Source organism: Verticillium dahliae, genomic scaffold, assembly GCF_000150675.1.
Source record: "Verticillium dahliae VdLs.17 supercont1.5 genomic scaffold, whole genome shotgun sequence".
NCBI classification, from domain to species: domain Eukaryota; kingdom Fungi; phylum Ascomycota; class Sordariomycetes; order Glomerellales; family Plectosphaerellaceae; genus Verticillium; species Verticillium dahliae.
Genome location: NW_009276938.1, coordinates 794133 through 815973, shown reverse-complemented (window position 1 = coordinate 815973; position 21841 = coordinate 794133). Strand labels below are relative to the sequence as shown.

Here is a 21841-nt window from a genome sequence, read left to right as displayed (position 1 = left end):
CCGAAACACACATTCTATACGAAACAATTGAATTGACATTTCGCTAACCACACCTCAAGATCTAGATCCCTCCCATTTTCCCCATGATTTAGGTGTTGACGGGAGCCCCGGTGGGGTACCGTCCACCTGCGACTTCAAACTTGGCCAACGTTGCGTCGATCTCCTCCATCTCAGCGTCGCTCAAGTCCACGAGCTTGGCATTTTCCTTGACTCTCGCAGCCGTAGTTGTGCCAGGAATGGGAATAATGGTCGGCATGCCGGGGCGTCTCGACAGCGCGCGGCACCAACCGAGCGCGAGCTGCGCGGGCGTGACGCCCTTCTTGGCGGCCATACGCTCAACTTGCGCGGTGAGCTCAAGGTTGATGCCAAAGTTCTCGGGCTGGAAGCGTGGAAAGTGGCGGCGCACGTCACCCTCGGGCAGGTCTTCGCGGGACTTGAACCGGCCCGTGAGCAAGCCACGGCCGACCGGCGAGTAGGCGATGAGGGGGATGTCGTGTTCGGCGCATGCGGCAGCAACGTCGTTTGTGAGGACGTCGGTAGAGAAGAGGCTGAGCTCGACCTCGACGCCGACGATTTTCGTAATCTTCACAGCTTTCTGAATGGTCGCAGCTGACACTTCGGAGAGGCTGATACCGCCAATCTTGCCAGTCTGAACGTACTCCTTGTCAAGAACGCCGAGTGTGACTTCGAGCGGCGTGTTAGGATCGCAACGGGCGCACTCGAAAATGTCGATTTTCTTGCGAGGGCCGAGTAGGGCGATGCTGTTGTCGAGCGAGCGACGGATACCCTCGGGCGAGCCGTCGGGTCCGAACTTCGTGGAGAAGGCACCTTTGATGCTGAGAACGACCTTGTCTGCGTCTTCGGGGTACTTTTCAAAGTATCGATTCAGGAGAGTGAGCGAGTTGGCTTCTTGTGTGCCGTAAAACTCGCCGCCGTTCCAGAACGTCAGGTTGTTCGCGATGGCCGCGCGCAGAGCTTCGAAGGCCTGTTCATCCCCAATGGGTTTTTCACGCCAGGTGAAGCCCATGAGGCCGAAACCGTGGGGGCCGACTTCTTGTCCGACGAGTTGAGGCATGGTGTGACTACTAGGTGCTATGAAGGCTCGTTGAGGAAATCAATATTCAGCTGTTGAGTAACGTGCAGGGAATGAGCTGTAGAAGACTGATGTCGATTGCACAGCATACAATCAAAGAAGGTTTAGCACCTCTTATACTGATCCTGGGAGGTCCACCAAAATGTGACATCAAATTCATGTTGCATAGATGGAGCGTTTCTCCCATACAAAATATCGGTACCACCCTCATCACTACTTCTTAGTTCCGGCCTCCGTTCAAGCCTCAACACCATCGAGATGTTTCATTGCTCATGTGCGTCATACGGCCGCCCAATACTTAATCGCCGGCAGCCGGCCGAGTAGGCTGGTCGGGTTTGGTTGACACTGCCCTAGATCCGCGTCGGAGGCCCCGGACTTAAACGTCCTTGGTGTGGTAAACTCCATTGTGCACTGTTACTGAAACACCCCACTGGCCTGAAGAGAGGATGACGACACGCCACGACATGATCAGATTACAAACAAAACCCGTTGATTCCCGGACATATCGATTCGGTAGCCGCTAGGCCGGCAGAACGGGCCACAAGGGATTGAGTTCAGGGGTGCGCCGGCTTGGAGATGGGGGCGGGCATAAGCGGCGGCTTTGATACGACGAGGCTCGATGCCGTTCACAGCAATATTAGTATCAACAGCCCGAAACGATAAGCTTTCCAGCATGATTTCTATAGGGTAGCACAGCTTATGATTCTGTCCAAGTTACTTGAGCCCCCTTTCTGTGGCCGTGTGTGGCAGCTTCTAGTCCAAGTCAACCAGTCTCTGCCGAGCCAGGCTCTGTTGCCCCGTCTCTGCGACGCTCGTAGCACAATAGCCATTCGCCTCCCGCCTCAAACGCTCCAATCTTTCCATCTCAGCTCTCTTCGTCGCCAGTGCCCTCTCCACGTCCACATTTCTGCCTCTAGTCTGGCACTCCCCCATGCTCTGTCCCTCCCATATTCCTCTCTCACCCCCCTCCATTTTGTCAGCTTGCATCCCGTGATGGTAAGGCATTCTGCCAGCACTTTGCAGGTTGGCCAGCACAGCGCGGTACCAAGCCGGAAAGCCCTTGAGTCCAACCTCCGCCAGTCCCGCAGACGTGCTCGGCATAATGTGCTGGTAACGGCAGCGTGATCCCCACTTGCAGGTCCCATGGTGGCAGTAGTGACGACAGTAATACCCGCGGCCTGCCTTTGGCTTCGCCGACTGGGCGTGACGGTGGTGGTGGTGTGCTGAAGTGGCGGCAGTGACCGCTTCGAACGCGAGTAAAGGAGGCAAGGGCTTGCCTCCTGGAGGGACGACTGGATTGGGGCCGATGTGAGGGATCCCCTCAGTTGGCCCGAGAGCCGGACTGGCGTTGGCACTCTGAGAAGTTTCCTTTCTGAGCCCTTCGTCGGGGTCGGTGGGCTGTCCTATGTCTAGCTTGTAGCAAGGCGTGTTCTCTGCCTTTGCGTATGTGCCAACGCTGGACATGCGGCTGGTCTGGGCGGGTGACAAATATCGCGGCAGTCCGGTAATGTTTATGTGCTCCGGCAGGAGATCAAGAGGGATCAGCGGCACGATGAATCGGGTGTGGCCTGGCCCAGGGCGCATGAGAAAGTACGTGGGACGGAGCCTCGTCGTCGATATCGAGGCCCTCATCCTCCTCAAGAGCAGATTTTATGCCGATGATTCCCGGCACGGGCTTATTGCAAAGGGTCGGTGTGGGCTGCCGAGAGGGCGGCTTTTGTAGTACGGGGGTCTCGAGAGATGCCTTGCGGTCTTGAGCCTGGTGACTTGCAGCGTGTGTCGTTTTTGGTTTGTTGTGGGCTTTGTCTGTTCGAGTATCGGGTGTCAAGTCGAAGACAGCCCCATTGGAGACAGCCGCGTTTCGTGGGTTGTGCTTCGAGTGGCGGAGGCCAACCCTGGGTCGACGATGCCATGGGGCCCTGCGAGGCTCTGCGTTGGACATGATGTCCTTATCGTGTCTGATTGGAATAGCATGAACAAGTCTAAAATATACAGCCTCCAGCGAGCATGATCAAGAAAATTCAAGGAAGTAAACCGCCCTTCTCTGCGCCACGGCAGAGCCGGCAGACGCATTTTATAATCATCATTCAAGTTTGTTCCCGGTTGTGCCACCATGAAGTTTTCCGCCATCATGTACGGTGAGCCGCTTCCAGCAGGGAGCAAACCAAACAGACGCTCTATTGCCGAGTTTCCACCCGTATCCTTGCTGACAGCCCATCAACACAGAACCCCAACTGCCGGGGCCCGTCCGCTAGCTCAACCTCCCTCTTCACCCACCGGCCCCCCTTCCTCAGCTCAACATCCTCTCCAAACCCCTTGGCCGCCTCAATCTCCACCGCCAGGTCGGCCTCCAGGCCCTCGTCCTCCTCATCACTGCTATCGCCGAGCTCCTCGTCAAACCCGCCGACAGGATCCCACTCCCCCGTCTCCCACACGAGCCTGATCGCCAGCGGCGGCACCGCAAACATGCGGCCCGCAATCGCCTTGACAGCGTACACATCAAACGACTTGGGGATCTCCGTCTCCGTCTCCGTCCCCGTCTTCTGCGCCGCCACGCCAGCGCCGGGCACAAACAGCACGCGCACGAGCCTCGCCTCCAGGAAGGACGGGTCCACCTCGTCGCGGCGCACAATGTCGGGCTCGCCGTAGGCGGCGCACAGCGCCGCGTACAGCGGGTGCTGCTCCAGCACGCGGGCCTCGTCCTCCTCCGGCGCGGCGGCGAGCTGCTTTGCGATGCGCGAGAGGTAGAAGAGCTCGGCGTTCGTCCTGTCCTGGGGCGTGATGGTGGCAAAGTTGAGCGTCTTGAGCGAGGGGAGGCGGGCCGTTGTGATCATGTGCGCCTCGTCCGTTGTCCTGGCGGCGGCGTCGTGATCGTCTCCTGCGGGGTGCGCGGCGCCGGGGACGGGGTTCGCCCAGAGGGGGTTGTTGGAGAGGCGGAGGGCTGTGAGGCTCGGTGCGGATGTCGGCAGGGCGTCGATGAAGGACCAAGAGGAGATGGCGTTGTAAGAGACATCAATGTAGGTGAGTGACGGCGCGAAGATGGGCGGCGGCGCGTCCGGGTGCGTTCGGATGGCGGAGATGCTGTTGCCCTTGAGATGCAGGATTCGGAGGGCTTTAAGGGAGGCGAGGGGGGCAATGTCTGCGAGGGAGGTAAATTCATTGTATTCGAGGTCAACGGTCGTCAAAGTCGACACCAAGGTAGAAAGATTGGCCTCGGGAATTGAAGTGAAGTGGTTGAGGCTGCCACTGAGCCGGTCGAGGACTGGGAAATTCGACGCGATCTCGCAGATGCTCTCCCAGGAAAGCAGGGTCTCTTCGAGCTCGAGCTCCCTGACCTCCTTGAAGGCTTCGAGGGCACTCCTGGCCGTAGGTTCCGACTCTGGGTGGATAATCTGGAATCGGTTGCCGCTGCGAGTCCAAGTCAGTCATGGCTCTCGAAAGGCATCGTAGGCGAAAAGGACAGTGGAAGCGTACTTGAGCCGCAGACTCTTCAGCCCCTCCAACTCTCGACAGATCCTGACGACGGTCCCAAAACTCTCAAACAAGTTCCTACTCAGATCCAGCTCGAAAATCCAAGGGCTGGTGTCTTTGACTCCGCGACCGCCATCCTCAAACATGACGTCCCACGCAATCCGCATGCCATCCAGGATGACGATCCTCAGGTCTTCAACCTTAGACAGCTGTCGCCGGATCTTGTCGAATCCCACCTCCTCAGCAACTTTTTTTCCGAAGAAGATGATGTCAATCTCCGGGTTGCGCGAGGGCGAAGTCACGTTGGATCCATCGCCAATGGGCGCCGTGGCATACTTCTCGAGCAGCGCAGCGACGAAACTCTGTGGCTTGTCGGCGCGGCGGGAAGGCCGGACGAAGGAGGCGGCAGAGCGCGATCGTGAGAGGCCTAGATGCGTGAGTAGTACTGGACCAGATAACAGACAGAGTGCAGGGAGGTGAGTTACAGTCGAAGTAGCGGACGCCCTTGTGGTGTCCGTCGTGCTTCCCGCGCGAGGGGTCGTCCCATTCTACACCGAGCCAGGTGCCGGTCGTACCGACAACGTCACCAATGTAGCGGACGGTGCACAGGGCGCCATCATAGGAAAGCCTCTGGCCGAGGTGGTGGGTTTCGGCCATGAGAGCACAGCGAGTTGTGAGATGGGAATCGAGGATCTGAAGTTCGGGCGAGTGGGTTTCGTTCACGAAGCGTTCGTTTCGCAGGTGTCACGCAACGCTCAGGTGGCCCCACACGTCACGAACAGGCGGCATCACGGCCAAATCATTTCCAGTTCACAGCACCACACCATTGCACAGGGTCAGCAACATGCTGAACAGTCAATCATCCCAAATTTGCCTCGTGACATGCATACAGCTAAAAAAAAAAAAAAAAAAAAAAATTGTAATAATCTCACAGCTACATTTTACAGCTTCGACTTGCCGTCGCCGACGACCCTCAACAGAGCACGACCGTTGCTGAGGCAAACCTTGCCGCCCTCAACCTTGGTCTCGAAGCGAATCTCTTCCCAGCCATCCTTGACGTCGCCAGTCCTCCAGACGCTCGTCGACAGCTTGTCGCCGGGCATGACGGGGCTTGCGAAGCGGGCCTGGTACTCCTTGATGTTGGCGGGGTCGCTGCCGCCGAACGCCTTGAGCAGGTCGTGCGCCGTCGCGTTCCACGAGTACAGGCCGTGCATGATGGCGCCGCCAAAGCCCATCTTCTTGCCGGGCTCGGGCGTCGCGTGCAGCGGGTTGTAGTCGCCGTTGAGGCGGTACAGAAGCGCCGACTGGGCGTTGGTCTGGTGCGTCAGCACGGCGTCGGGCGCCTTGCCCTTGGGCGGCGGGAAGTTCTCCGTCGCCGGACCCTTGGGGCCGCCCCAGTTGCCCTGGCCGATGTAGAAGCCCGAGCCGACGACGCGCGAGTAGACCTCGTTCGAGTTGACGTCGACAATGTCTGTCTGCGTCTCAATGACGGTGCCGGGGCGGCCCTTGTCGTAGACGCCGAGGACCTTGGTGCGGACCTCGAACTTGCGGCCGACCGAGGATGTGGGAAGGGGTTTGAAGAACTCAATCTTGCGCTGGCCGTCGACGACGCGACGGGCATCGAATTCGGGAACGCCAGGAATAGCGACGGCCTTTTGGGCAGCGTAGAAGTCGATCGTTTCCTGCGAATTGCCCTTGAAGGCTAAGGGGGTTTTCTTGTTAGATTGTCGTCTGGATGTTTCGGACGTGTCGGAGCTTACGGAGGATCAGGGAGTAGGTAGGGAAGACGGCGAACTTGGGGTGAAGCTCCTACGGCTTGTTAGCAGCTGTCGGCACGAAAGGGCAGTAAGGCTGGCTGGCTGGCTGTTGGAGGCACACGTACGTAAAGGAAGTGAAGCTCATCGACTGTGGCGCCAATGGTGTTGGCAAAGAGCAGCACATCGCGCTGCAGCCATGAGATCTCCTGGGGAGGATACTCGAATCCAACGCCGGGGCCGCTCATTGTGGACTGGTTCTTGGGAGGGGTGGCGTGGTGGTGATTGGGAAAGGGAGGTATGTTCGCACGCTCCGACAAACAGATAAGCGTGGCGGTTGTGATGATATGTAGATGGCTGACGACGAGCCGAGGCAGACTTGAGAAAGAGAAAGAGGGGTGTATCACGTCTTTATTGCAGCTCCGAGTTGTGGTTCGGCATCCGCGCTGTCGGGGAAGACGCCTGGGGGGGGGGGGGAGCTCCCGCCAAACAGTGCCGAGGTTCCAGGTGCTGGTAACCACTTTGGTGGCCGGCCCCGCTTGCTGTTCTGTGTTAGCGTCTCGCTGCTTTTCTTCGGTCAAAGAGCAATCGTTTTCGAGGGAAGGGGACACAAATCAGTGTCGAGACTTGACGATGCAACGTCGATGAAGTATACAATTTATCTGAATGGAATTCATAGAAATATGGCTGATTCATTCGCTGAATTACCTTTTATCTCAAGATCTCAGCGCAAACTGGGTCACATGGACACGCAATACCAGAGTAGGATCACCTGCTGATGAGCACTGCAGCCAAAGGCGGCGACACCCTCCACCATTTTATCAGATGCGGCTGCAGTGAACGGGAGACAAGTGCGGGGGACGGGGGAACACCTTGGTCTTCTATGCTTAGTCAGGTGCTCAACTCCATCTCCTCATCATGTCCATAGCGGTGACGATGGCGCCCCTGCATCTCCGTCAAGGTCGAAATGCTTCGTCAAGCCTTCTGTTGGCATCGGTCATCATGCTTCTCTTCCATGTCTTGACGAGCTTTCTTCTTGAAAAGTACAGAAATCATGCCGGTTCCTTCATCGCTGTTGTTATGCTCAGTCCTGAGAGTGCAGCGAGGTGATCGTGGGATGGTTTGCTAAAGATGCATGCGAATATGGCAGATCAGAACTCTTCACGAACAATTTCTTTACTGTACGTATAGGTACCTAGGTAGATGGCCGAGGCATGATGAGTTGGACAGCTCACTGGCCGAAAACTGGCTGCAGTAGCTGTCTGGCATCGGATACATTATGTACGAATTGGCGAGGAAGGAGCCTGGTTGCCGGGGCGTTGAGTTGACACTTACCTGCCCGATTTTTAACGACATCATCCTATGGTAGGCTTCCATTGTTTTCCAAGCCTGCTTGTTTAGCAACAAGGCTCTGAGGTCTTTCACCACGTACCGCGTCGCCTTCAGTTCCCACGACAAACGCAACTCCCATCCTCGCCTTCACTCTTCTCACCTTCCATCTTACATCCCCCCTTCCGCAAATTTACGCCAGAGTACTATCGCCACTCTACGCGTGCTACCGCTACCACTCCCAGTTTGTAAGGGCTGCTGCCTAACCTTCTACCATGTCTCAGTCGAAATCGTTTCAGGGTGTCAAACGCGTGGCCCCCGATGCCAAGATGACTGGCAATGCCAACGTTGGCCCGAAAGACGACAAGACTCCAGCCAACGCCAAAAAGCTCAGGAAGGAGCGTCTGGCTCTCGCATATGATACTGAAACTCTTATCAGCCGTCGCGACGACTTGGATCATCAGATCTCCCGGGCAGCTCAGAGTAAGAGCCAGAACGGCGGCGAGCCCCAGGTCGAGCTCGTCCTTGCGGCCTCCGACCTCCGGGACGCGGAGCGTCACCAGATGCAAAGGCTCAACAGCCGAGTCACAGAGGCCGAGAAGCTATGGCTTGCTGAGCCCACTGAAACGCTTCACTACAACATGGTCTCTCTTCACGAGCTTCGAGAGCGGTTCAAGAATCACCTTGGCCTACGCATGGTTTCCACACTTGACGATGACACCACGTCCTCGTCAGACCCTAGCTCTGACGACGAGGGAAGTATCAACAACGACACCGCTCTGAGCAAGGCGAATTCGTCAGTCAAGCGCCGTGCCCAAAACGAGTCGAAGCGCAGGCATACTGGTGACGATGAACCGTCTTCAAAGAAGTTCAAGCAAGGCGAAAACAACACCGTCGAGAGCCCTGTCCCTATTCCTGTTCCCATGCAGAAGGTGCAGAAGAATCGTCTGTCCGAATCCCGCCTGGGTCAAGAACTCCACAATTCTGACATCCATGAATATGTCAGTGGTGGCAGGACTAAACACAGCAAGGACACAGCGCAGTGCTTGAGCGACGTTGAGGAGGACTACTCACGCAGCCAACTTCAAAGCTCGAAGAAGCACGTCGAATCCACTGCTGAGAAGAAGGCCAGGAAGAAGCGGGAGAAGAGTAAGAAGAAGAAGGAACGCAAACGTACCAAGGATGCCACCTCGCAGCACAAGAGCAGTAAAAGTCGCCGTCGGTCTACTGAGAAAAAGGCCGATGACTCGGAGGACAAGTCTGCCCCTGAGGTGCGCCGGGTCACTGCTGTTCCCATTCCAGCTCATTACCCCCGGCCTGACATTCCTCTGAAGTCCATCTCTTCCGTCCCGCTTCCAGGCCACTATGAACAGACCTCTGACAAAGCAACGCCAACGAGTGTTCGCAACGGAATCAAGATCCAGGCTCCTGTCGACCCTGGTGCTGGGAAGCATCACGAAAGCGGCCCTCGGCGCCCATACCTCCCGATTTTCCACTCAGCAGACTACGCCACTGACGGCCGTGATGCCATCCCGAAAATTGCAACCCCCGACCCGAAAGCCAGCACAAAGACCTGGCGTCTAGAGAGCAGCGAACATCGCCGCTCCCATGGCGGATCCGACATCACCATGCGTATCGGCTCCACCGATGATACCACGCGCCACTCTGACCCGGCTGACGAATCTCCCGCCGAGGTTGTCCGCAAGAACAAAGGTGGCCGGCCCAAAGGCAGCAAGACCAAGACCGCCACGACCGAAAGCCCCATCGCTCCATCCAACGCGAAGGCCGCTACGCCTGTCGCCATCCGCCCCACGACTACGCTGCCTTTGACGGGCAGCCAACCCTCGGAGCTCGTCCGCGTGCTGGCACCCTCCAACCTCGTCCCCGCCGCTTTCTACAGCCCAGCTTCGATTCGCGAGCAACAAGCCAGGGCGGCGAGATTCAAGGTCCTGTTGGAGAAGGATGCTGAGGTCCTCGCTCAGGAGAGAACTGAGTGGCGGCGCGCCATGAACCTTGACTAGAGATGCTCTGGTCAAGCCAGTGTAAGAACCTTGCTGCAGAACATTCCTTGAGACGCATGGGCAATGCTTTTGGCTGGCTCGGTCGTGTTGATTCGTGTTATTTCTTTCTTGCCTGCACATAGGTCAAATGGGCTCACTGCAGAGGAAATGTGCTCCCCTAGTGCTTGACACCCAAGTCACGATACACAATCTGTCTTCTCAGCTGGATGGGGAGGCAGAGCCGGCTTTGTTTGCTTGTCAGGCTCTGTACACTAGAATAGGAGTTGCCTGGAAAGGTCACAACACAAGCACAATTGTAGGACATGCGTGCTTCTGGCTAGCTTTCCGGCCTAAGGTGATTCAAACTGTGTGGCAGGCCCTAGAGAAGACAGAATAGCAAGACAATGACAAGATGGCTTAGCCACATGTGCATACTCCATGGGGCCTCTGGGATCAGCGAAGGATTGGACAAGCCCGTTTTCTCTCTACCATGATATACAAAGGTGATTGGCCCGCAGATCGTAAAGTGACAACGTCCACGCCACCAAGCGGTCAGGCCCAACATTCACACCCAAAAGAAGTGCCATGAAGTTAGTATTCAGTAATGTTTACTCTCACAAAAAAAGGTCATGGGCAGAGGCTGTGCTGGAATCCACCCGGGAAGGGATAGGTCGAATCGTTTCAGAACACCCAGACACCATGAACCTTTTCATCGCTGGTGGCAGTTCAGACCGTGCAGGAAGCCGTTTGCGTGTACCAGAAGCAGTTCCCAAGAGGGCGTGCCGATCCAATATACTGGCACTTCCAGGGAGAGCCCCCCCTCCCCCCGCATAACGTTATGGAATGATGGATAGGCAGATCCTCAACACTGGGCCAATTGATCTGTTCGTCTTTGCAGGTCTTGTAGGTTCGCACGTATCCAGGTGACGAGGTTCTGTGCTGTTCGTCATGGCGCAGTCGCGATCGACCACCATTGTGCCACTGTCGAGGGGCTCTTTATTTTTGAGCGAACAATCCCGTGATCGGCTGCCCGAACTCCTGAAGCTTGAAGCCGATCCAGCAGAGGAGTTCTGGCACGAGATGTCGGGTGACGACCCATCACTACTTCAGTCCATGGCTCCAAGGCAAAGTCAGGCCTCAGCGCTGTTACACGAAACGGCGGGGACGCTCCCATGTTGTGGGCAGCCGGGCCAGCCACCATTATACCTGACCCTCTATTACCGAAGGCATGCCGATCTCAACGGCGCAGATCTTGGGGGGGGAAGCGTCTCTCAAGACAGGTCCGGCGATTTAGCACTGAATTGGCAACTAGTTGATCACCCGGACGGAGGGAAATGGGAGGTCTAGGTAAACCCGATCGAATCGCGAGACCATGAACGAAGCAGCTTGTCCGTACGGACGGGAGAAACGCAGAAAAGCTGTCAGGAGTTTTGCCCGCCTGCGTCTGTGGCATGCTCTCCGCCAGACTGCCAGCTGTACCCACAAACCGCAGTTGAGAAGGGAATTGAGTTTCCAATGGGATAGTCTGGAGTCGCGCATCTTGACTCGCGAACAACGTTCAGGAGTGATCACGTTACTCGAGTTGGCGACGAAAGTGGAATGGTGGAGGAGCTGGCTTGCCCAAGCACTGAGGGGGAACAAGCCTAGCGCTGCCGCAGGCTCACAGCGGCTGAGCCTTAGACGTCGGCAGGCGCAGTAGTCGACACCATGTCACAGGGGGCTGTGGTGCTGCTGAGTCTCGGTTTCATGGTTTAGGCTCTTGATGAGGAAGCCAACAACAGATCGAGGGTGGGTAAAGTACCCCAAAGCACATCCCGTGCGAGGTTGTGACTGCGTGTCGGTCACCGTGGTGTCGAAACTCGAGCCAAGCGGCACAGGTTGCTGGACAGAGAGTGAAGCGAAGCTGCAGGCATTCAGCTAGACCGGCTTTCCGCAGGTACGATGAGGGATGGCGGTCAAGAAGGAGGATGGCAGCGTCCAATTCCCTCGGGGCACGGGGACAAGCGAGCGAGGTTGGATCTTGCGTCGCGCATCTCGGCCTGGGATGCGTCGATTGGGTGCTCCAAACAGAGGTGCAATGACTAAAGCCTCTGCTCTCGTCATAGCTTCCCCGATTGGCCAGACGCAACTGGGATGCATTCATGAGGACATCATGGGGTCGCAAGGACCAACACCCTCGACAGCCACGTCTGCAGCTGGCAGACAACCTTGCAAGATTGACTTACCTGACAGTGGCGTGCCATTGCCAATGCACGAGCTGCATGCGATGGCGTTGCCGTAGAAAATCAGATGGTAGGCAGAGGTGCAGGGTGGTGGCTTAGAACACGGCTCGTGAGATGGTGGTGTGAGGACATGCTGGGCGACGAGCCATGGTCGATCGAGTGCGCCGATGATTACAGGGTGCTTGTTGCAACAGCGGGCGGAGCATGTTTTTTTTTCGATGGGCTGACAGATTCTGGGTTTTGGTGATAGCAACGGCGCCTCTCGCGTTCCACGATTGTCAACGGCCGTTGCGGTTGTGTAATCGTCACGGAACAGGGGGGGCTGACATGATGTCTATGGTTTTAGCTGAGACCCTCGACCAGAACCTTTCCAGTGTGCGATGGCATAATCAGGACATTGCAGCGTCAGTCTCGTTGCAATCTGCCATCGATACAAGTTTGCGGGCGATCTTCAAGGACTGGGAATGCAACTACAGAGTCGTGGACTGTGACTCCTTGCGTTGCGTCGGGCAGAGAGCCACCAGGATGCATCCCTATGATGGCGGAGCATGAGCATTGATGTTCGTGATCTTTTGTCATCGGCGGCGCTCTTCTCTTCGATTTGTCAAGGTTTGTCGTGGAAACGGAGTTGCGGCACAGCCAGCAACGAAAGATAAACTTGGAAGACTGTCATCTTGACGAAACACAAATGTAGTCCTTCGACCCTGTGTTCTCAGTGATGCAACAGTCAATAGGGAGGAGGTAGGTCGCATTTGCATGAAGTCAGTAGTGGCTGTGATGCCATGAATGGCTGGCTTTCTTCAGCGCACCTCACCTCACATCTCGCACTTCACTCACCCACCTTCCCTGACATGACCTGGCCTGTGCCCGGTGGCTGTTACTTACTGCATTGGTTGGCGATCGAGTCCCCCCCCCCTCAAAATGATGACTTGGCAACCCGATATCGCTGAGGCGGGTTGCGTTTCCCCGATCCGAACAAGCCATGTCCTTGACAATGCGACGGCGCACCTATTGTAGGTGCGAATGCGAGACGGACGTGCTGGATGGCTGCCGATGGATGTTGCAGGTGAGCAAGTATGACAGGCAGCGACTGTGTCTTGACCATGGCGGATGAATCAAACCATGTGGCTTCGTACGTTTGTGTCCGGGTTTGCCGCGTCATGATGGAAGTGAATCGAAGCAAAGAGAGGCATGCGTCACAAGCACATCGAAACCAGATGGCAGTCTATAGGAACCCGCATCCGACCATTGATGGGTATTGGGGGTCTGATGGAAGATGCCGTGGTGCCGTGATGGTGATGTGCGGGGGAGAGGTTGTAAGGAGAGTGCTTGGGTACCTAGATACTTCAACAGGAGCACAGTCGCATGCACACACGCACATGCACAAGAACCAACGACACCAGTATGCTTGCAGAACGTGCTACAGGACCCACGGCGTGTGCATGTACATCGGCTTGGTGCTCATGGGCAGAGCGCTGTCGAATGAGAGTCGAATGAGACGTTCCAGCCTACGACAAGCGGGAACAAGCGGGAGAGTAAAAATGGCAAGGCAAGCTACATGTACGATAGGGTGTCGAGGTCTACGCTCGGGTTCGTCGACACGGCCAAGGGGTTGAGAAACCACTACAACCTGACGTAAACTTTGGGGCTAGAGGGCTTCGGCATGCAGCAGAAGGATGCCGCCTGGCCAGGATGGCGTTGGCCACGACGGCTCTGCCGGCGCAGCCTAGTAGTCAGCGAGACCTTGGAGGGTCCTTTTTCGACATTTTGGTGGTCTTTCTATCTGGGGGTGGCCTCGATAAACCGAGGATGCGTCCAATGTCTGCAGTGACGGCAGCATGAGAAAGGCGAGAGGCCACGGATGGGGGGGTGTGCACGATGGCGGGGCCAAGGAATCGATGCTTTGGTGGTCGATCTGTCCCAAGGGGTCTCTCTCACAGACCGATGGCAACTCATGGAGTACTATCGGTCATGCAGATTCTCCGAAGGGGCTCTTTGGGGGTGGGAGGCTTTGCCATGCGATGGTGAACTTTCTGACCACAATCTTATGAGGGTCGGATGCTGCCCAGACTTTCGATTGGCATGTTCTTCTGGATTTGGGGGTGCGTGTGTGTGTGGCTGGCGACGGGACAGGCGAAGAGAGAGGGGATGGAGGAGCTGCCACCCAAGCCATACCACGTATTCATCCACATGAAGTTCACGACACAGTGGTCTGGGTTGGGTGACGTGGAGGGAGAACAGAGAGACACACGATATCTTGCGAGCACCAGCCTGCCTGGCGTCCAAGCCAACACGGTCTCTTTTCGCGGAAGGGACTCGAGGGACGGGGATTGTTTGCCCTGTACCCTGGGCGTTTCCCTTCCTTTTTGTCTGTTTCCTTCACGGACCTTCTTTGAGTGCTTGACGCAGACCAGACCCCATATGCGACTTGCCTGTCAGCAGAAGGGAAAGCAAAGCGAAACAAAGCAAAATCAGTGGCTCAGGTCCTTTGCATCCCAGGCTCGTTTCTACGGTTTCACATAGACTGCGCAAGTGCTCTTGCAAGGCTATTGCCTCTTGTATACAAACATTCGACGATGGGGAGATAATAAACAACACAACCTCCGTGCGAGAAGAAAATGGGGTCGACTGGACTGGGGACTGGCACAGTCTGCCCATCTATATCCCCTTGCATGGTAGCGATCCAGGCAAAGGCGCAGCGACTAAGCTGCATCTGGTATGGGTACGGAGGATTGCATAAGAGATGGGCGTGTCATGCATGTACCGCTACCAGGTGTCGCAGCAGCCTCCGTCTTCTCATTGGGTGGAAATATGCTCCTTCCCCGCTCATACCGCGGCTGCTCACACTGTAGACACCGCCAACAGACGGCTTCCCCCCACAGGCACTGTGATGGGGGGTGACTGAACGAGGTGGGTACCTACCTAATGTCAGTAAGGCGAAGCCAGTGAGTGCCAGCGCTGCCGTTTCGTCCCGGCCTCTAGCCAAAGGATGGTGGTGGTCGTGGTGGTGCTAGATGCTAGCTGCGAGGTGCTGGTTAATTATTGATGATAGAGCCGAGTTACCTAGCTTACCTCACACTCACAGTACGGGTGCAAGTGCAAGTGAACCCACCTACCCCATGCTTCAGTGGTGTTCTGCCCACCACCTATTGTGTGCCTTCCGCCCCGTCCAACACAACTTGCCTGGATCCAAGAGGCAGTCAACAACCCTGGCGTGAACTTTCTCTTCGCCCTGTTTCCTGGCCTGAGAAAAACATCCGCACCCCTTCAGTCGTCCCTTCAGAGTCTGTGCCTTGCCGCCTCTTATCTTTTCGTCCGCATCTGCCAAGTCAATCGGCTAGACAGGAATTGAGTCAACGGCACGGCTACTCCTCGTCACGCATCGCACGGTTCTTCTCTTCTTCACTTCGGAATTCGCACCTTGTCCCGCCCCTACGAAGGACGTCGATTCTTTACTTTTTCTTTTCTTCTTTTGCCGACTGCTGCTGCGAGCCGACCGGTCAGCGACTGTCTTCTGTCTCGGATCCCTGCTATCGTGCGGTTACTGAGGCAGAAACGACGTTCTCCTCGTCCACCTGCAGCGCGCCCAACGACGGCTGATCTCCGACCTGCCTACTCCCGATCACGCACATCCCATCACCCGACACCCGAGCCCCGAGCCCGCGCCTCGTCGTCCACGGTGAGGTCCAAGAATCTCGCCCGTTCGAGCCAGACCACTTCCCTCCCTTCATCGATATGTCGGGGGGTCTTGCCAACCTGTAGTTCTGGCCGCCTGCCAGACTTCTGGCTACAACATCCCCGTCGGAACGGGTGAACCACTGGACGACCGACCCAGAGCTCGCCTCGGACGCGTCCCGACTGTATACCATCGAACACGCTATCAAGTCGAAGCTGCTTCTGTGACTTCGCCTTGAAGTGCCGAGAAGGTACGACCCGGCCAATGGTATCGACGACCCTGCAAAATAAACCTGGTCACTCTCAACAATGGACAGCAAAGATGCCAGCAACATGTTGGCCCCGCCAGCTGTGACCTCTCTCCGAGCACAGTCGGCTGGGGTCATGGAGCGGACATTTTCCGAAGACATCAGAGAGGAACGAGAGGAGCTTCGGGAGGCTGCCGAGCAGACGCTCAATGTCATCATGGACCTCAACCTCGACGGCACGATACGATGGGTCAGTCCCTCGTGGTCTGAGGTCATCGGGACCACGGCAACCTCTGTTCCGGGCACAAGCATCAGCGACCTGATCCTCGGTGACAACAAGAGTGTCTTCTTAGACGTTGCCGAGGCCATGAGATCCGACGACTCGCGCAGCCAAAGGGTTCGCTTCGCCGTTCATGCAGGCCCCCTGTCGCGACTGTTGTCGATCGACGACCTCCAGGATCCTCAAGGCTCGCCTGAAGAGCGCCCCGCACACGCCATTGAGCTGGAGGCCCAAGGCATTATGGTGTACGACGTGGTGTCGGGAGGAGAGAGCCATGTGAGACCACGACCCCCTTGCATTCGTGGCAACGCTTTTACTGATGCACCGCTTCCGTTTAGACTATGTGGATGATTCGACCCTGGATCGCGCCCCGCGAAATCCAAATTGACCTACCCGCCGTCATTGTCGACAGCTTGGGATCCGGGGCTGAGGTCCTCGCCAGCTACCTGACCCAGCTCGCCGAGTCTGGCGTAGAAGATCCCGAGAACCACCCACCACCACTGCCAGTCTTGTGTCGCATATGCGAACGTCAAATCTCGCCCTGGTGGTTCGAGAAGCACACAGATCTGTGTTTGCAGGAGCACAGGGCCGAGATGGACGTACAAATGGCTCAGGAGAACCTCACAGAACATCGACATGCCATTGTCAAGGTCCTCGACGCATTAGAGGCCAGGAAGAGTCGCTCCTTGACAGGTGAACAACCGTCGCTTCCCCTCGCCGAGTACAAGGGCCTGGCCATCGGACCACCTCCTTCGAGCCAGTCGTCGCCGGGCACATCAGTGTCTCAGTCGAGAGACCGGTCTGGCACGGGCGGCTTTGGTCATGCCAGGGCTCGCTCGTTTGCCATCCGCCGTCCACAGGCCAGAATCGTGGAACTCTTGGTGGACCTTTGTGACACGGCCATAGAAGTAAGCACGCCAGCCATCAAGGAGTCGTCCTCTCATGCACCTGGGGAGCTCCGAACGCAGTCGCCGCAATCCGAATCGCGCATCTCTCAGGTCATGCACTGGCAGTCGCCGAGCACAAACACGCTGGAACAGGAGACAGGACTGGCCCTGCTTTGCGCTGATACGGAGAAGGCTGCCAAGGCAAAAGTTGAAGCTGTTTTTCGGCACCGGAAAATCATCGAGTATGCGGAACGCATCAGGGTCGAATTCGCCGTCATTGTGCAGGATTGCATTGATGAGGCCATGCGGAAGGCAGCTCGTATCGCTTCTGGACGTCTGAGCGATTCCACTGAGGACGAAGCGGAGGAAGAAGACCAGGAGATCACGCCCGCTATCGAAGAGCCATCATTCTTCCAGCAGGACCCCACAGACAACACGTCTGCACTGGCCGCTGCACTTCAGCAGGTATCGCTCGGCGAGAATGCCGACTACACTCGGCCAGTGTCATTTGTGGGTTCCACGAGATCGAGCAGCCCCAAGGAGTGCCCTACACCCAAATCCAACTTTGGCGGTCTAGCCAACAAGGCCACAGCTCGTGACTCGAGACGCGGCTCCATCATGTTTGAGAGCGATACTGGCGATAGTGACGGCAGCATCCGATCGTCGTCGCTGGCATCGCGGCAAGCACCGCGAACAGACTCGCCCATATCCGAATTCGGCGACCTTCGCCGTGCGGCAAGCTCGCGTCAGCATCATCGTCGAAGTCTCATCCTCCCAGGGACCTCTTCGCCTCGACGACAGGAGTCTCCCTCGCGCGCAACGCAGCCGTCATCGCCACTCCGCATCAACAAACCCCGGAACTTCGTGTTTGGACATGATGGCATCGCTTCTCCTGAGGCATCCCCCATGATGCCGGGCAGCGAATTCTCCTCCCCGGCTGTGGCCGCAATTCACCATCATCGACGCCAGTCATCTGCCGCCATGTCTGAGTTTGCCATGAAGCCTCCTCCATCACCTCGCTTGGGAGCTCACAACCCTCCTCCCCAAGCCCGACCCGCGCCGCCCTCTATCAAAGACTTCGAGATTATCAAGCCCATCAGCAAAGGCGCGTTTGGAAGCGTGTATCTGTCAAAGAAGAAGTCGACGGGCGAATACTTTGCCATCAAGGTGCTCAAAAAAGCAGACATGGTTGCCAAGAATCAAGTCGGAAACGTCAAGGCCGAGCGCGCAATTCTCATGTGGCAAGGGCAGAGCGAATTCGTTGCCAAGCTCTACTGGACATTTTCAAGCAAAGACTATCTCTACCTGGTGATGGAATATCTCAACGGCGGAGACTGTGCCTCTTTGATCAAGGTCCTTGGAGGTTTGCCTGAGGACTGGGCCAAGAAGTACTTGGGCGAGGTCATACTAGGCGTAGAGCATCTCCACAGTCGAGACATCATTCATCGCGATTTGAAGCCTGACAACCTACTCATTGACCAGAAAGGTCACCTCAAGCTGACTGATTTTGGCCTTTCGCGCATGGGTCTCGTAGGCAGGCAGAAGCGAGCCCTCAATAGCGAAAATAGCGACCCCACCCCGGACCTCTTGAAGCAGGGCCCGTTTGCTCGCTCGGCTTCCATGGCCTCCTCCCGCTCGACTTCACTGGACCTTCATGGGAACTCGCCGTCGCCTAACCTGACCCCTCAGTCCACACCTGACGTGGGAGCCAGTCTCGGCCTCGGCCAACCATCGTATTTCAGCCTCGGCAACCCACAGCAAGAAACTCGCCGGGTATCCAGTCATCGAAGCGACAGTGGCGGCAGCGAAGCTCTCGCGAACATGTTGCAGTCATTCTCGCTCAACGACGCAGAGTCAAGTAGCGCTATCATGCCGTATGCCAAATCGCCGGTGGATACCCGGCCAGACAGCGACGCTGCAAGCTTTCCTGAGGCAAACTCCTTTCCAAAGCAGTCAAGCCTGCAATCTCAATCCCAGTCAAACCTGGATACCTTGAAGAAGAGTACACCTCCGCAAAACAGCATGATGCCCCCTCCCATGGCCTTGTTCGATCCAGAGGACACTAACAGGCGTTTCGTCGGCACGCCTGATTATCTTGCGCCTGAGACGATCAACGGAGAGAAGCAAGATGAAACAAGTGACTGGTGGTCGGTCGGCTGCATCATGTTCGAATTCATGTACGGATTTCCGCCCTTCCATGCTGGTGAGGCTGAGCACGTATTTGAGAATATTCTGGCACGCAAGATACAATGGCCAGACGAGACGGAATGCGAGATATCGGACGAGGCTAAGGATCTTATTAACAAGCTGCTCTGTATGGAGCCCTCTAAGAGACTTGGATCTAATTTGGAGGACAAATTCCAGTCCGGTGGTGAGGAGATCCGGAGCCACCCTTGGTTCAACGGCATCAACTGGGACACCTTGGTTGAGGATGAGGCTCAGTTTGTGCCACAAACTGAGGACCCAGAAGACACGGAGTACTTCGACGCTCGCGGTGCTGTTCTGCAGTCATTCGCAGAGGAGATGGAGGATCAAACCTCTCCGCCTTCGTCTGCAGCAGGATCGGACTACCCTGATCGTCCTCACGATGCTCTATCCCGCGTGCGATCACAGGTCAACTCGATAAAACGTGGACTTATGCCCCTTCACATACCACCTCACGTTCGAGATCTGAAGACCCGACGCCTCAGCGAACCGGTTGTGGCGGATGATTTCGGCTCGTTCGCCTTCAAGAACTTGCCGGTTTTGGAGAAGGCCAACAAGGACGTCATCCAGAAGCTGCGCGCCGAAGCCTTGGCCTCGCAAAACAAACCCTCTACTAGCCCGGGGGGTAGCGTTACCTCGCCCGGAGGTTCGACAGGCTTGGAGGGCAGCCCGGTCATGTCAATGCCTGTGCAGAGAACAATTTCGAACGCCAAAGCCAGGCCACAATCGCCCTCTGGACTGAGCGTGGCCAACTCGTCGCCCAGCCGAGCGTCTCAGCCATCCTCGCCGCTCTTGGTGTCCTTTGTGACTGGACAACAAGGGGAAGGACGACGCAAGGCATCGAGTACATCCTCCGGCCTCTCGCAGCAATCGATCACTTCACCTCAGTGCAACGGGGCGATCGACATCCCCAGGGTGCCTCCAAGCCTGCAGAAGGCTGCAACGTCTTTATCAGCATCACCTGTGAAGGGTCGGGGCCAGGCGCCTCCCCCATTGGCATTGTCCCCGCAAAAGTTGATGGCAACGCCGAGACAATTGAGCTCTTCATCTACTGGACGATCCCGCTCCTTGACCGTTGGCTCTCAATCGCAGGAGGGCAGCCCGATCACATCCGACGTGCTCTCACACCATCGCAACAGGCGCAGTCAAGTCTTCGACATGTCACCGTCATCCTCCGACAATGAGGGTGAAAAGCACAGTGCTCTGTTGCGTGTACAGCGCCGTAGGCAAAGTTCCCGTCGCCTCTCACAGATTGCCTTTGATGACGGCCCGATGTTCAGGCCACTGGACGTGCTGATTTGTGAAGATCACCCAGTCTCACGCATGGTCATGGAGAAACTCTTGGAAAAGTTGCGTTGCCGCACCATTTCAGTCTCTAACGGATCTGAAGCAGTACGTTACTCGATGAGTGATATCAAGTTTGACATCATCTTCCTCGAGTACCGATTGCCACAAATCAACGGCGCAGATGTTGCACGGATGATTCGAGAGACGAAGAATACGAACTCACACACCCCTATTGTCGCTATTACAGCGTATCTGAAGGAGTTGCAGGCACCGCACTATTTCGACTCGCTGATCGAGAAGCCGATCTCAAGCTCAAAACTGTCGGAGGTGTTGAAGAATCTCTGCCGATGGAAGCCCCAGTCACCAGGTCAGAGCCAGCCTCTACTCCTGCCTCACCCTGCACCATCGGGCCTGCGCAGAGCCAACTCGCGCTTCGACGACAGCCCAACATCGAGCTCGTCCCTGTTCGCAGGTCAACCGGGCAGTAGTGTGGTCACCTCAAGCCGGGAAGACTCGATCAGTTCCAGTATGTTTGGAGACTCGGAGTCGGTGATCACCGATGAGGTTCCCGTTGTCATCAGTCGCAAGGCTACAGGTGAATGGGATGGCGGGGGCCTGGGCATTCGCGAAGAGGAGCTCCTCACAGCCAATGAGTCTCACAAGGCTCATCCGCACTTGCTCACGCAGCATTCGGCACCCGCTCAAATCGAACAATCCTTGAAGCCCGTGCCGCCGCAACGACTGGGCGAGAAGCCAAGAGTCAAAAAGGAGGGAGTCGATAAGCGCACAACTGAAGGGACCGACTCGGCGGACGATGAAGACGACGAGCTGGGTCTTGCGCGCGAAAGTAAGCCCTTCCGAGTCAAGCCGCTGCTACCGAGTTCGAAGCTTGGAATCGAGATGATGCGCGCCGACAGCCACGATAGCGTTGCGCTGGGGTCAGAGAGTCTCCCAGAACCAATCACACAGGTGGTGACACCATCCAAGGAGCTGGCAGGTCCGCCGCTCGACGCGGTGCCGGGTTTGACGTCGCAGACAACGCCACCCAACACGGCAGGGTTGGCAGGTAGCACTACGCCGCCTGGGATTGACGAGACGCCGCGGCCAAACGCTGTGCAACGTGGGTCCAGCGGGGAAGAAGGCGAGCCAACACCACGGCCGACAGAAAAGACGGGACCACTCATGGGATAAAAATCATGTCGAATGGCGAGCGGGCACCGGTTGACTGCGTGAGGGCAGCTCTGGCGGACAGACTGCTGAATCTGTACACTTTTTCTTTCTTTTGTTTTTCTTTCCCTATTTCCATGTTTCCAAGCGAGGCGTTTAGGGGTGGGCAGACGAACCGGCGCGAGGCAGACTGCAATCAGCTCGCATGGTTTGTGGCCCCGCG

General features: G+C 56.7%; 6 protein-coding genes across 6 annotated transcripts; 2 read left to right on the top strand and 4 right to left on the bottom strand.

Moving 5' to 3' along the window:
- Nucleotides 1–88: 88 nt before the first annotated feature.
- Nucleotides 89–1075, bottom strand: VDAG_03228 (pyridoxal reductase; the record flags this gene model as incomplete). Its single annotated transcript, XM_009657093.1, has 1 exon — nucleotides 89–1075. The coding sequence occupies one exon, from the start codon at nucleotides 1073–1075 to the stop codon at nucleotides 89–91; it is 987 nt and encodes a 328-aa protein (XP_009655388.1).
- Nucleotides 1076–1846: 771 nt separating this feature from the next.
- Nucleotides 1847–3035, bottom strand: VDAG_03227 (uncharacterized protein; the record flags this gene model as incomplete). The annotated part of the gene is made up of 2 exons (XM_009657092.1): nucleotides 1847–2566; nucleotides 2688–3035. The coding sequence occupies 2 exons, from the start codon at nucleotides 3033–3035 to the stop codon at nucleotides 1847–1849; spliced, it is 1068 nt and encodes a 355-aa protein (XP_009655387.1).
- Nucleotides 3036–3115: 80 nt separating this feature from the next.
- Nucleotides 3116–5221, bottom strand: VDAG_03226 (tubulin-specific chaperone E; the record flags this gene model as incomplete). The annotated part of the gene is made up of 3 exons (XM_009657091.1): nucleotides 3116–4501; nucleotides 4568–4991; nucleotides 5050–5221. 3 exons carry the CDS (start codon nucleotides 5219–5221, stop codon nucleotides 3271–3273), a joined length of 1827 nt encoding a protein of 608 aa, XP_009655386.1. The 3' UTR covers nucleotides 3116–3270.
- A 284-nt stretch (nucleotides 5222–5505) lies between these two features.
- On the bottom strand, nucleotides 5506–6566 carry VDAG_03225 (peroxisomal multifunctional enzyme; the record flags this gene model as incomplete). The annotated part of the gene is made up of 3 exons (XM_009657090.1): nucleotides 5506–6266; nucleotides 6325–6373; nucleotides 6447–6566. The coding sequence occupies 3 exons, from the start codon at nucleotides 6564–6566 to the stop codon at nucleotides 5506–5508; spliced, it is 930 nt and encodes a 309-aa protein (XP_009655385.1).
- A 1356-nt stretch (nucleotides 6567–7922) lies between these two features.
- On the top strand, nucleotides 7923–9668 carry VDAG_03224 (uncharacterized protein; the record flags this gene model as incomplete). The annotated part of the gene is made up of 1 exon (XM_009657089.1): nucleotides 7923–9668. One exon carries the CDS (start codon nucleotides 7923–7925, stop codon nucleotides 9666–9668), a length of 1746 nt encoding a protein of 581 aa, XP_009655384.1.
- Nucleotides 9669–15853: 6185 nt separating this feature from the next.
- On the top strand, nucleotides 15854–21642 carry VDAG_03223 (serine/threonine-protein kinase RIM15; the record flags this gene model as incomplete). The annotated part of the gene is made up of 2 exons (XM_009657088.1): nucleotides 15854–16348; nucleotides 16411–21642. 2 exons carry the CDS (start codon nucleotides 15854–15856, stop codon nucleotides 21640–21642), a joined length of 5727 nt encoding a protein of 1908 aa, XP_009655383.1.
- Between the last annotated feature and the right edge of the window lie 199 nt (nucleotides 21643–21841).